At 37.1% G+C, this 15000-nt stretch overlaps 1 protein-coding gene across 1 annotated transcript in view; it reads left to right on the forward strand.

Moving 5' to 3' along the window:
- svila (supervillin a) overlaps window positions 1-8964 on the forward strand; it is a 76173-nt gene extending 67209 nt beyond the window's left edge. Inside the window, 11 exon segments of the mRNA XM_037544256.1 lie at window positions 1-64; window positions 681-786; window positions 2435-2642; window positions 3616-3655; window positions 3657-3750; window positions 3871-4026; window positions 4511-4654; window positions 5218-5339; window positions 6325-6480; window positions 6854-6874; window positions 8129-8964. The exon segment at window positions 1-64 is cut by the window's left edge and continues 85 nt beyond it. Coding sequence (XP_037400153.1) covers window positions 1-64; window positions 681-786; window positions 2435-2642; window positions 3616-3655; window positions 3657-3750; window positions 3871-4026; window positions 4511-4654; window positions 5218-5339; window positions 6325-6480; window positions 6854-6874; window positions 8129-8215 — 1198 coding nt within the window. The 3' untranslated portion in view covers window positions 8216-8964.
- The last annotated feature ends 6036 nt before the right edge of the window (window positions 8965-15000 follow it).

Genomic DNA, 15000 nt, shown 5'->3' on the forward strand with positions numbered 1-15000 from the left:
TGTAAGTGAGAAAGGAACGTCGGCTTTGATGACTGTGGAGCTAGACGAGGAGAGAGGAGCACAGGTAATCTGTTGTATTCTGCAGCTTAAAAACACATCCTAAAACACTTAAGATATCATTTATATTACAGGTGTACATGGGTGTAAAACTCAAACATGTCTACAGAGACTAAGGCTTCACATGGTGAACCTTTCATGCCAGTAAATTGATGTGAGCTGCAGCATCATTTCTGTGCAACTTGACAGTTACACTGAGCAATTAAAAAAGTGTTCTTTCTATAGAGTTGTAGGCAATGTGTAATTCTATATTTGTGACACCTGGATTTTGTGAGCTGGTGCTTTCACAGATATTACCAGGTGAAGGGTTGTGTAGTCTATGAGCCTTGTCTACGATCATTTATGTAGCATGTGCATCACTAAGACCACATATCAGGCCGCATGAGATATATATCATGTGGGCAGTATAGCAATTCTGGAATTGTTAAATTCGAGTAATGTCCACTATATTTTATTGTTTTCCCTATTCTAACACTCTGAAAGCTGTTGTAATTAGCTGATGAGTTGAATCAGGTGTGTTGAATGAGGCACACTGTGAAGCTCTGCAGTGTGGCCTGCTTATAACATACTCATCACTTTAACATGAAAATGTGTGTCAGAGTGCAACTGTGTGTGTTTTTCAGGTCCAGGTGCAGCAGGGGAAGGAGCCCCCCTGTTTCCTGCAGTGTTTCAATGGAGGGATGATCATTCATGCAGGAAAAAGGGAAGAGGAAGAGGAGAATGTGCAGAGTATGTTCTACCCTTTCTCTCTCTGTTTAGTTCTGTTAGCCAGTGAGCTGTCCCGAAGGCCATTGTAGTTCTTTTTCTCAAACCTATTGACTGAAGGGAAATTCCATTGACTTTTCATAATTCCTGCATAATTGAGTTCTTGATGTAAGATGTAAACAAAGTCATTCAGAGTGATGTAATATAAAATTATGCTATGCAAAGAAACCTGCTTACTCAGTTTTCTTTATAGTGGTGCTAGGAACCAGGAGTCACAACGTCTACAATGCAAATATAGCCATTTTATTTACCACACAAAACCCCCCTTAAAAGTAGGAGAATCTTCTGAGTTTTCATATGTTAAGTTGATAATGGTAAAATAGTGGTAGATCTGAAAAAAGATGTTTTCTTGGGACTGTTTGGCCTTAAAATGACCTGCATGGACCTCTCCACCATAAATAGTTTTAAAAAAATATCTCTCAGCAGTCTCAAAACAAAGTCTTGGGCACCACCTGTATTTGTAGCTGCTTCATGAAAAAGCTTTCTGTGATGTAGCTTTTAAAAGCAATCGGATCCCAGCTATCATTTAGACCTCTGTCCTAAATGTTGAGCATGAAAGCTTCTCTGACTTGGCACATTTCACATGACACAACACTGAATAACTTTATTTACATTACAATTATTCAGAAATTTGGAAAATTTGTGGAACTACCCTTTAATATGCTGCTATAGTCGAGCTAGTATCTGGTAACAAGATGGGTATTTTTATTAATTTATTAAATTAATTTATTTATTAATAGTATTAATAACATTAATGATGTAAATAGAAAAGGAGCATCAATGTAACTGGTGGGGGAGGGGGGGTGTTTGGACTCCAGCATGTCAAATTCTCATTTCCTACCTGTCAGTTAAAGCTTATCAAAAATGAAAACAGGAAAGCTCTGGGTGATACAGATACTGTCAAATACTGTTGTGGTTTAGAGCAGCTCCTGCATTGCAGTGGACAATGTCACAAATTTCCACTGTTTTTCTTTTATGGTAGACAAAAGAAAAATATTCATGCTGCTCACGTTGTGTTTAGACTCACCATACAAGCTCAATTCTGATCAACACTGGAATCTCCTTGTTTAAACTGGGGCTGAGTTGTTTGGACACTTTTATTTGCCAGTATTAATAGTCTGGATTATGACAAAAAGCCATTGAGTGGCTTTAAATTCTCATTTTTGTGATGCCTCTCATTGGCTGCATCTCATGGCTGCAAGTCCAAATAAGTAGTGTTGCACAATGTATTGAAAGTTCAGTCCTTTTTCAGTATTATGGTATAGTAAGCAATTCAATGTGCTAACTTTCAATACATTCAGTTATTTTTAAATAGAATAACACTACCATAATGTTGTGAGATTTGCTCATCAGTGCATCTAGTAGTACTTGAGTTTTATTTGTTGAACATGTGAACTTATACAATAACACTGCAGTTTTGTATTGATAAAAGACTTAATTTAAAAACAAAATTTTAATGAACCTGATTATTTTTCTGTGTTCAGTCCAATAAGCATTGGGTGTTCAGACAAGTGATTTTATCAGCTTTTATGATACTACACTTGATATTGTTGCAGAAGTCAATATTCTGACATTGTTACTACCTCTTAAGTCCTATTTAACTTTGCCGCAGATGAGTGGCGCTTGTACTGTGTCAGAGGAGAGAAGCCAGTAGAGGGCCATCTGTTGGAGGTGGTGTGTCACTGCAGCAGTCTTCGTTCTCGAACCTCCATGATTCTGCTGAATATCCCCAAAGCCAGCATGTACCTGTGGCATGGTTGCAAGGCTCAACCGCACACACGTGATGTGGGCTGCACTGCCGCTAACAAGATCAAAGAGCAGTGAGTGAACACACACCTCTTTTATACTGCACTGTACTAAAGTTTAGGCACTCTAGTTAAAATATCTTTTTAATGATTTTTTTACATGAAAACAACCAGTCATCCTCTAAAGAGAACACACTCCTGCACATTTGAAAGTGCAATTACTTTGTGCTTTATATGTTTTTTATATATTGGGTGTGTGGGGGGGGGGGGTTGTAGTAGTTAACTCCCAAGTACAAAAGTAACAAACAGTAAATAGTAAGGTGCAAATAACAGCAGCATGAAACAGCATGAGTACGAGGTAGAAAGTGTACATCTTAATACTGATAATGTATAAAGTGATGTGTGTAGGGGTGATATAGTAGAGGCACTGATTCAGTACAGCAGCAGAGATAAATGGACTTTTTTTTCAAATATTATATATACTTAAAAGTATAAAACATGGCTTGTACAATTTTGTTTTTCCAATATGTTAAAACTTAGTACATGAATAGAAAATTGTCCACTAAAATTGCAGAAAAGTGCTATACTTTAATCCATTTCCTGTAGAGTATGTATTAACTCATTTTCACTTAGAAAATCTACAAAATATATATGAAATGCTGTGAAAACATCAGAGACCACACTTCAATCGATTTTATTTACAGTAAATGTTACCATTAAGTAGACATATTCATTTTAGGAAATTGCACTAATATTTTAAACATTTTTGAACTCTCTTTTTTGGAATCTCTGGTTTTTTAAACTTACTTTTCTTTGACCTTACCCTTCCATATGCAAGTGAATTGTCTTATTATCTTGTTAGAAATGTCCCCTGAAAAAAGAAACATGTACTTAATGATTGTTTTGACCGAAAACGTGGTACATTAACTAATACACCAGCATAATGAAGTTTGCAACGATGTAACTGTGGGTGTTAATAAATTTTGTATGTTGTTGCACATACAAACACATAGACATGCAGTTGCTCATGATGGCAATGTGTTGGCAGGTGTCCTCTGAGGCAGGGCTTCACAGCAGCAGTAAAAGTAAACCATCCAGGAGTGTGATGAAGGGACGGAACCAGTCGGCTTCTGGGAAGCTCTTGGTCGGCGAGACAGGAAGGCATATGATTGCATGATTCATGGTGAGTAGGGGTTAAAATCTGTGGTGTGTGTGTGTGTGTGTGTGTGTGTGTGTGTGTGTGTGTGTGTGTTAGGGGGGGTGTGTGTCGGAATGTATAAAGGTGTGTTGCTTTGTGTTTTAGATTTAGGGAAGTTTAACTTCACACCACGGCTATACAAGTTAAGCAGTATTTCAGGGGAATTTGCTGCTGTGGAATTCATCTGTCCATCCAGAGAGCCAAACCTGGTTAACTCAATGCCCTTTCATCAGGAGGACCTGTACACTGCTGCTCAGCCAGGTGCAGTAACAGCACACTGAACATCTCCAATGACAAAAGCTAGTTTTCCCAAAAGCAACTTGGCATGAAGATCATTCTAAAGTGATAGTGAGCATCACACTGAACACTCTCTCTTCCAGTTAAGATGATCTTTACACTAATATGCTGTTGGAAAACTGGGCCAAGCTCAGTGCTTCAACAATTATCTTTCTGATTTCAGACAGTAGTAAAAGTGGTAATATATAGATTCTAAGGAGGTAAATGCCATATGTGGTAAGGCAGTGACACTTCATATTTTTCTGTCCCTTGTCTAATTTTATGCAAAGATAAACTGTCTAAGAGACTAAGAATGTAGTGGCATTAATAGTAAACCTAATGACCCTACAGAGTTACAGTAGACTTTTGATCCCCTTTCTGGTGCTGTTTTTCTCACCAGAGCTTGTCTCCTGCTGATGCATATGTTATTGGGCGTCAGTGTTATTTCTGCTCTGTTTCTCTTTTGTAGCTCTTTTTTTGGTGGATAATCATCATGAGGTGTACCTGTGGCAGGGCTGGTGGCCTCAGGACAGTGAAAACACAGGCTCCGCCCGCATCCGTTGGGACTCAGATCGGAAATGTGCCATGGAAACTGTGCTCCAGTACTGCCAAGGTAGCCACCAGCTGAGAGCTTTTTATTGGAAAGGTGATTTAGATATAGATTTAGATCTGAGTATTTTCTTACAAGTAGTATATTAAACTGATTGATAGTTGTACAATAGTACTTAGTTCTATTGTGAATTTAGTTGTTTATTACACCAAAAAATAAATTAATATATGTAAATTTTAAGGGAACGAGCTTAACAAAACAGGAGTTTACCAATGCCCTGAAATAATTTTTCCTTTAACCCAGCGTGTTTTTAATTTTTTATTTATTTTTAGCAGTGTATGATGAATAAATGTGTAAACATGTTGCACATATGGATGATGACACATACTCACACATACTCCTAGTCATATTTCAGATAAAGATTAAAGGATAAATGACAGCTTTGTGACATACTTTCAAATGAGTATGGGGTGTTTCAAATGTAGATCACAAAGATATTATTCTGAAATTATACAGCATATTAACACATGAATAGCCATGAAAAGGAAGAAGAAAATCATCTTCTTTGGAACAATAATTCGTTAAATTCTTTGGTCAGGCTTTGACTTACTTGTTTGTTTATACAGAGAAGAATGAAAAGAAGCCTCCAAAAGCCTACCTGATCCACGCTGGCCTGGAGCCTCTTACCTTCACTAATATGTTCCCCTCCTGGGAACACAGAGAGGACATTGCTGAGATCACAGAGAAGGTTACACACACACACACGCATGCACACACGCAGTACCCTCTCAAGATTACTCGCACAGACCGAAAACCAGACATAGTCATTCAGCTAATGAGCTATTGTTTTTCACATTTTTCCTTGGACTCATAAATATTCATATTGCGATACTCATAAAAGCACAAAAAAAAGTGTATAAATGAATTTAATGATGTATGGATGGGTAGACCCCGCGACCCTGACGGAGAAGCGGCTTAGAGGATGGATGGATGGATGGATGGATGGATGGATGGATGGATGGATGGATGGATGGATGGATGGATGGATGGATGGATGGATGGATGGATGGATGGATGGATGGATGGATGGGCTATACCATGTTGTGTTGCATGAATTTCTGAGAAAAATAGACGTAATAATTAAATACTGTGTAATAAAATAACCAAGTCTTTAAAAGTCCTTTTGCAACTTTCCAATCTTATGAGCTTCAAGAAGTTTTCTTTGCCAATGATCTTGAGTTATTCTTCTTCGAAGAGCAAATGATGTAAATTCTGTGCTTTTTTATGTGGCAGGTACTGTCAAGTTACCCTCTTCTCGAGGTTATATTAAAGTTTATCATTTGTATATAAATACTAGTGTAAGATTTTATGTAAGTTCTTTGGTGTAACTGTATCTGTTATTATGACTTAGATCAGGGGTATTTCATTTCACTCCTGAAGGGCTTCAGTCCAGCAAAATTTGGTGATTTTCCTGCTCAAACACACCTGTTTAATCTGACTAGTTGCTGAGTTGAAACAGGTGTGTTTTAGCAGGAAAATTAACTAAATGTTCAGGCCCCATCTGACCAGAGCTGGACCCCCCAGACATAGATGGTCAGATCACATTTTAGGAGCCATTTGTGCAGAAATGACTCTATATAACTCCAAAGAGATCAGAATCTCTTTCTTACAAATGCAGATAGATTCATTAATTAACCTGTAGCTGCCTCTATTTGCTTTGTCCCATATTGTAGGAAGCAGAAGTATGTAATCAGATCATTCTGGTGGAAGATGTCTTGGCCAGACTGTGTAAGACCACCTATCCACTGGCTGATCTACAGGCCCGGCCGCTTCCTGAAGGTGTTGATCCTCTGCGTCTTGAAATTTACCTGTCAGATGAAGACTTTGAGGTGAGACCACAGGTTCCATTTCATATACTTAGTAATGTTAGGTCCAGAACATCTGTTGCTCAGGTTACTGAGAAGGCTTTGACTTCATATTGAGTTTCTGATGCTGAAAATGAGCTCATGTCGTGTGTTTGGAGATTGTTGCCTTTATTCTGCATTGTCATTTTGAATAGTGCATGTTCCTTTATTTGTTCTTTGTCTGTCTGTCTCTTTGTCTCTGTCCTTCACTCATAAATTCTCCTCTCTGTTCTTCCTCTCCTTTCCTATGAAGTTTCTTTAACATCTTTTCTTCTGCTCTCATTCTGCTCTGTCTTCTTTCTCCTGTGGTGGCATAGTCTTGCATCTGACAGAGGTTAAATTTTCCTTTCACCTTCAGGGTGTAGGGGCCTATGGTAAGGTGAGTTTTGAAGAACCCTGATGTGTCTCCCTCACTCCCACAGAATCCTTAAGTTTTAATAAAATCACCCATTTGCTTGTGTCACATTCCTGCATAACCTTGGTTTGTGTGTGTGTGTGTGTGTGTGTGTGTGTGTGTGTGTGTGTTGGTCACTTGGCACAGATGATAACTCAAATTTAATTTATTTCATGCATGTGTTTTTCACAGTTTATAAATTTATCAACAATTACATCCTGGCTCTGCTGGTTCACAGTGTACTTAATGCATATTTCTTCAATTTCTTTCCAGTTTGTAACAATAGGTTTAATGTTAACTTCTGTAACTTCAGATTTCCAAATATGACTCGTACTGCGTGGTTGGTGTTGATTTTGTCATTGAAAATAATGACAAAATGTCAAGTGCAAATCTTACTAATTTTCTATTAACTAACACAAAGGCAAAACAGTGATGAATGTGTCTTTGTTTGAATGGGACCAATAACTAATTAATTCAACACTTACAGTGAGAAGAAACAAATAATTTTGAGAGGAAACGAGACACTTTTGTTATTTAAATGATTTTACATGCAAAATGTCTTGACTTTATACTTAGAAATTATATGTACTTTCTAGTATTATTTATAAACACAATTTTAAGTTTGATGTGAATATATACACTGGAAGTAAATTAAATAACCAAAATAAAAGTGTCAAAATAGGTTTCCTGGACTGCACAGCTATTGTTGTTAATGTACATTGCAAAATTTTTAGTGTCAAACAAAAATAAATTAAGATGAAATAAAATAATTGTTGGAAGGGATTTACACTCATGTAAGACAAGGTAGTATAAACTTTTTACTCTTTGTTTATTCAGCGGTTTTTGTTATGTATTTATCTTTTTTGGGACCACTTTTATTTTGACAGTCTTCTGCGGACGCTCTAGAGATGCTCAAATTGTCTTGGAGCAGACATTCACCTCAAATCTATTAACTTGAATTTTAAGTTTAATATTATGGATTCTGTTAAAATCTAAATCTCGATCACCTTATCAGTTTTGTTAATATATCGAGCATCTGTAGATAATCTGTTGGGGAGTCTCAAAGCGTAACTGGACTGTTGGTTGGTTGGATGACTTAATTTTGGATGGATGGATTGATTGTATATATGTGGATGAGCTTTACACCAACAACACATGGACCTCTTGACTTTTTCCACATTGTCTTCTCTTACATTTTGATGTTAAGGTGTGTGTGTGTGTGTGTGTGTGTTTCTGCAGAAAGCTCTAGAGATGACGAGGAGTGAGTATGAGGCACTGCCGGGATGGAAGCAGGTGAACATGAAGAAAGCTAAAGGATTGTTCTAGCGGGTTACCACAGTCTGTGTGTTGTTATATGGGGTAAAAATGAAGCTTAAGAATGACTGCAAGAGATGGAATAAGCATGTGGAGGAGTTTCATTCTGCCTTTCTAACTGGACTCTAAACACACAGGTGTAGGTCCATAGGTGTCAGTCCATAGGAAAGGGCAGTAAGAGAAGAGGAAAGGAGTGGTGGATGTGGACAAAGATCAGCAGAGGTTTACCAGCCTCTTGTAGCATATCTATTTCCTTCCCTCCCTTTGTTTTCTCTGTTTTCACTTGTTTATGTAAAAAAAGTGTAAATGCATAGTGGAAATGCTTTTTTGATCAAGGTTTGTTTTTTTTTTTGTTTTTGTTTTTTTTTTTTTGTCTTCCAGTTTTTTTGTTTTTCTTTTCATGCATTCATTCCACTACATGTCCATGTAGCAGGAGCTGCGCTGTCATACTATTGCGTCTGAACACAGAGACAGGAACGAGTCAGACAGTGTCCAGCTCTCGCCACCAGTCTGTTTTTAATTTTGATGTGTTTCTTATAGTTTATACTTATAATGAAGACTTGAGAATAAATGTACAGTAAAAGTCTAAATTGTATCACTGATAGTGGGAGTCATATGTAGTGACGGTCCAGTCTAATGCCACTCATAGCCAGACCTTCTACATGCCATCACTAATTCTTCTGCTACCACAGAGGTGAAGTTGTGTGTGTGTGTGTGTGTGTGGATATGGGTGTGTGTGAGTGTGTGTGTGTGTGTGTGTGTGTGTGGGGATGTGTGTTCATTTTTTTTTTTTTTTTTTTTTTGGGCATGGATTCATTGAATACTATAGAAAGGGAGGTGAATCAAATCTCCTTACTACAGTGTATAGTGCCTTTTGCTTTCATGTACAGTTTATATAAAGAAATATGATAGTCTGCAATTTTATGACTTTTGTGAATATATAAATATTAGAGGAAAATAAACAATATAAATCTGAAATCTTGTGCTTTTTTTGCATGTGACCACCAATTTAAAATCTTTGATTTATGATTTAAGTACATGTCGCTTTGTGGGGACGCCTACTTCCATTCTCTCTGGAGGTAAGTGCACTTTGAGATGGAGGCATACATTTTTGTTCTTCTCATAATCATTCAAAATGTAACAAAGCAAGGAGAGAGGAAAAACAAACAAAAAAACTTTTCTCTGCCTCTGAAGTTTTTTTTTTTTTTCTTACGCATGTCAAAATTAAACTCCTGCTGTAGCAATTATGAAGTATTTGTCAGCAGATATTCCCCTCAGTGCTATGCAGTAACACGATTTTCCAATTTATTTAACCAAAGGCAAAGGGACAAAACGGTGACCCGCACTATATTATCCTACCCACAGTAACTTTGTTTAAGTAATAGGTCCATATTCTTGGCTGCATTTCATCCACACATGATCAACCCATGTCGAAAAAATATATACGGACATATATTTTTATATATTTGAAAATCATTTCAAATACATTGCAATCCATGGTGAAATACATTCCAAACACTGAAATGCATTTCAGCATATACTGCCATATTATCCAGATACATTTTAAAATACATTTATTTAAAAATGTGGAAATATTACACACCTTAATACACATATATACATTTAGATTTTTTGTATGTATATATCACATAGATTTGAAAATATATGAAAATAGCCAGAATACTTGTCTAATGCATGTTACTGTTTGGAATACATTTTGAAATGAATTTGTATTCAACAGTCTTCATTTTAAATACTAGCAAATGAAATTTTAATATGGCAAAAACAGATGTGCTACGTATTGATCCTTTTTGATCAGTTTGACGAGTTGAAATCCTTTTTATGTGGATTAGATTGTGTGAGTGCCGTCTTACCACACATACAACAGTTAATGCAAAGTACAATGCAAAACACTGCCATTGTTATATTCGTAAACTTTGTTAAAACTACATGCAATTAAAAAAAAAACCAATATATATAAATGCATTACATTACATATATATTCAACAAATACTTTTTTTGCCATTTTCATACATTTAAAAAATTGTTCATAAATACTTTTGGAATATATTTTTGGCAAGTATGCTGGAGGTGCAGATTGTTCTGCATCAGTACATCAGCTTAATAATAGGTTTCAGTTCCAGTTTACCACTGTGTGCTAGAGTTTAGATGGATAACTAAGAACACAATGCTCACAAATCCATATCAGGTGAGTTTCTCCGTTTTCTAGACTCACTTTTGTTATTATTTCTGAAATCTTTCAGAATTTGAAGAAATCTTCTTATGAACTTTTAAAGTATTTTAACACCATCTTTTAAAAAAAGAAAAATGTAAATTTGAACAAAGGTCTTTTTTTTTTCTTGGAAGATTTTGGAAGATATATAAAAAGGATGTATTTATGCTGTTTAACAGCTGCTGAATACCAAGCAGCTGTGTTCACTCAAAGATGGCTAATTAAACATAGATTTTGTTATTTTTTTGCATGAAATTCAGGATCATATGTAACACTCCACCATCGCAGTCAGTGAGAAGTATTGGATGTGATAAAAGTGCAGGAAAGGCCCTCCAGTGGTTTGTTTGGAAATGTGTAGCAAGCAAGCAAGCAAAATTTATTTATATAGCGCTTTTTACAACAGGTGTTGTCACAAAGCAGCTTTACAGAACAATCAGTATTACAGAGAGAAGAGAAAAGAAGAGAGAAACTCCGGGTCCGAGCCCCCATGAGCAAGCCAGCGGCGACGGTGGCAAGGAAAAACTCCCTAAAAGAGGAAGAAACCTTGAGAGGAACCAAGACTCAGAAGGGGAACCCATCCTCCTATGGTCGACACCGGACAGCGAACATTTTTAGTAAGAAGTATTATAGTAAAGTGGGAAAAGAAAGAGAGAGATCTGAGGGTGAGGACTGCACAGCGCTGTACAGCAAGAAGCTCAGTGGTGGTCAAACCGGTCCAGAAGGCTGGTGAGCAGCGGCACCAATCAAGGCAGTAGAGGCAACAGCATCAGGCGCACAGGATGGGCAGCTGATCAGCTCGGCAGAGAAAGGAGAAGAAAAAAAACAGAGTTAATACTGTAAAGAGTGGCTGACCACAGATTACAATAAAACAGAGCGTAGAGTGTAGACTCCAGCAGGTCTAGACCTGACAGGGAAGACTAATCACCAAATGCTTGACTGTACAAATAAGTTTTTAGCCTAGACTTAAAGATTGGGGCTGTGTCTGATTCCCAAACATTGGCAGGAAGATTATTCCAGAGCTGGGGGGCTTTGTATGAGAAAGCTCTCCCCCCTGATGTAGCTTTATTTATTCTAGGTACCAGTAGTAGGCCAGCACCTTGTGATCTAAGTAGGCGTGATGGTTCATAGTAGGAGAGGAGCTCACTCAGGTACTGAGGGGCGAGCCCGTTTAGAGCTTTATAAGTCAGTAATAGAATTTTATAATCAATGCGAAATTTAACTGGTAACCAGTGCAGGGCTGATAAAACTGGACTAATATGGTCAAACTTCCTAGTTCTTGTGAGGACTCTGGCTGCAGCGTTCTGGACTAGCTGAAGCTTGTTAAGGCTTTTGCTGTGACATCCAGACAGCAGGGCATTACAATAATCTAGCCTTGAAGTGATAAATGCATGAACTAGCTTTTCTGCATGCTGTAGAGATAATGAATTTCTTAATTTAGCGATATTACGGAGATGCAGGAAAGCTGTTCTAGTGATATTAGATATATGTGTGTCGAAAGAGAGATCAGCGTCTATCATGACACCAAGATTTTTAACAGATAGGCTTGATGAAACTGAGAGATTGTTAAGTTTTAGTGTTGAGTTAGACAGTCTGTGTCTGGCTAATTTTGGACCAAGAAGCAGGTGTTGACATTATGCTCTTAACAACAGGAACCAACCCAAAAGCATTCAGCTCACAAAGCTGTTGCAGAAGAGACATGAAATGAAACACTTTTAAAAGTGAAAGGATTGTGGTGGTGAATGAAAAGTGGATGCTGAAATTAGAAATACCTCCACAACACCTGTAAGTGGTGCAGATGAAATGTGTGAGACTGTTTGCTTACATGTGACTCGCCTCATCTTCCTGAGCTTAGAACTGTGCCAGTAGGAGACTCAAGGTCTTCAGTCGGGATCATCATCCTGAGCAGCAAACTGTTTGAAACAAGAAGGAGCTGCACAGCAACATGGGTAAGAATTTAACTGGCAAAAAGTTCCCATTGTATTTCTTAAGGCTGTATGTTCTGCTTCTACAATTTAAAGTGGAATTGTAAATTTTCATTCCACCAAAACATTTCTGTATAATTAAGTCATTGTGGTTCAGAGTGGTTTGATGTGAAATGTTCTGTTCCAGAGAAGCTTATTGAGGTAGTGTGAGCTGTTTGCAATGGTGATGTTAGGAACCAGACATTTGAACCGTTTGATGCCTCCAAAAGCTCTCTCACAGAGAGTTTCATGAATTTCATAAAATGATTATGAATATGTTGTTTAATGCCTGATATTTTTCAAATAGGAATTTGCCTTAAAACACATTCAGATTAATCCAGTCATGGTGGATGGGTACAAACAGGGTGTTCTAAGGCTAAACAGTCTTTATTTTTACTATCAACAAAACTCCGAGGACACCTGGAGATTCACTGGTGTTTTTGGTTAGTAAATAAAATGACTATAATGGAATAATGACTTTATTAGTTACTACAGTGCCTGGTTTCCATCACCTCCCCTGGAAAGAAATCAGAGTTGATAAGTTTTCTTTACAGTGAACCACATCACATCGAACTACTATAGAATTCCCCCCTGAAAGAGATGAACAGACGTATGGCTGAAAACCATCTGCAAATTCGAGATGAGTGTGTGGAGTTGGTCCTTAGTACTTTTCATGTCAGTGCTGCTAAACCAAACCTACACAAGCAAACTGGTCTCACACTGAACTTTATGCAAGAACTTATTTTATTTCACATTTTTTCTTTCATGTTTTTTGATAGAGGGATATGAAAAACTTTAGTGTACAGGTTTTTTATATTGTCACTAAAAATATATTTTCATAACTTATTAGAAGACATAACACAACTTTTCATGCAAGTTCATGTTATGTCTTGTTGTTGTTGTTATTATTGTTATTATTATTATTTTGTACAATGGGCAATAGCAGTATTATTCTCTAGTGTGTGTCTTTTGAATTAGTGTGTATACACGAACATGGAGAGTAATACATTCACTCAGTGTCGGCACACAATCATCCACTTCTTCCTTGCTGCACTGTAACTGCTTTAGCAGTGTTTTTAGTCAATGCTTTTCTGAACAGTGTTTGTGTGGAACTTTTCCTTATGATCTGCAGCTTATCTGACCCTTTTCTCCTGAACCTGTTCGTCTTTGCTGTGTTTTGTAGAGGTATTCTTCATGTAATAATATCTGATGACCAGCAGGGGGTGGTAAACCACAGGTAATAGAGTTCTATCCTCCTGTTCTACTTTGTGCAGAAGTGTGGCATCTAATGATTTTCTTTATTTTCTTTTCTTTTTTCTTTCCTTCTCTTTTCAAGCTTGACTCTTTGAGAGAATAACCTTTTCTGTTCATGCAATTAAATTTTTCCATTTTCCTCTGCCACTGGATGGCAAACATTTCTCAAAAATTTGTTTGAACAGAAACCTCATAGTTTGGTAATAAAGGTCTTAACAAATATTTCCCTCTTTGTGGGGCATGAATGCAGGAAATTTAGGGGGAAAATGATCACATTTGTAATATGACAGGAACAGAGACTAACAGTCTGTAATGAGTATTCCTATACGGTCATCCAAAAGCAGACTAGCTTACCATACAGCAGTGTAGCCTTGAAGACTTTCGAAGGGCAGATGTTTGTGTGGGTGATACAAGCTGTTTTGACATGGAAAACACTTTAATGGCTGTGAATGACCTCCTCCTTCAAATATGCTTTGCCTAAACTGGAACCAGTGCATGAGAAGAAGTCTACAGATATGAATAGATGGTGTGAGACTGGATTGTGTTTGCATGTAAACACGGCGTATGTTTAAGGTAAAAAGTCATAAACAGATTTAACATGTTAATGTTGAAATGTTAATTCATGCTGCTTTGTCTTGGAAGCAGCTGCAAACATTGAATGAACTCTGACTTCGTTTCCCACCAAAACGCCTCTGTAATTGCTTGCTAAGCTTGAAAGTCCCTGATGTAATTTCCTGAATCAAAATCTGTTCTCACAGTCTGAAGGTGGGAGCGTAAGTAGCCCCAAAGCTGTATGACACAAACCTGCATTACTCGAGAAGGTGTTAGATTAGCTCACAGATCAAATCCTTCTGGGATAATGTGACGTCACTACACATGAGGCTGTAATATTTGTTAATGGAATTGTTTTTATCTTGTATTTAAGCAAGATAATCACACTGAGATTAAAAATCTCTTTTACAACTGAGCACACAAAACAATCAACAAAGAAGCAACACCGCCACAACCAACAAAATCAAATCGGAAGCAAATAAAAAATAAACAAATAAAAGAACAAACAGAATGATATATAAATTTAATGGTTCTTTGTATCGCTGAAGGAATAAATTGCTCCCATTTCAAATATTTCTGTAGATCATTCCACACAGATGGAGCACTGTAACTAATAGAATGGAATGTCCAGCTGAATATAAATATTAGAACGAGACTTTTGTGTTGATAAGAATGCAGACAAATGAAGGAAGCTGACCAATAAATGTTTCATAGACAAAATTTATGCAATGAATTTGTCTTTGCACTGAAATTGAAGGCCAACCAACTGTTTCATAAAATTTACAGTGATGAGTTGA

Source organism: Pygocentrus nattereri, chromosome 13 (genome assembly GCF_015220715.1).
Source record: "Pygocentrus nattereri isolate fPygNat1 chromosome 13, fPygNat1.pri, whole genome shotgun sequence".
Lineage (NCBI taxonomy): Eukaryota > Metazoa > Chordata > Actinopteri > Characiformes > Serrasalmidae > Pygocentrus > Pygocentrus nattereri.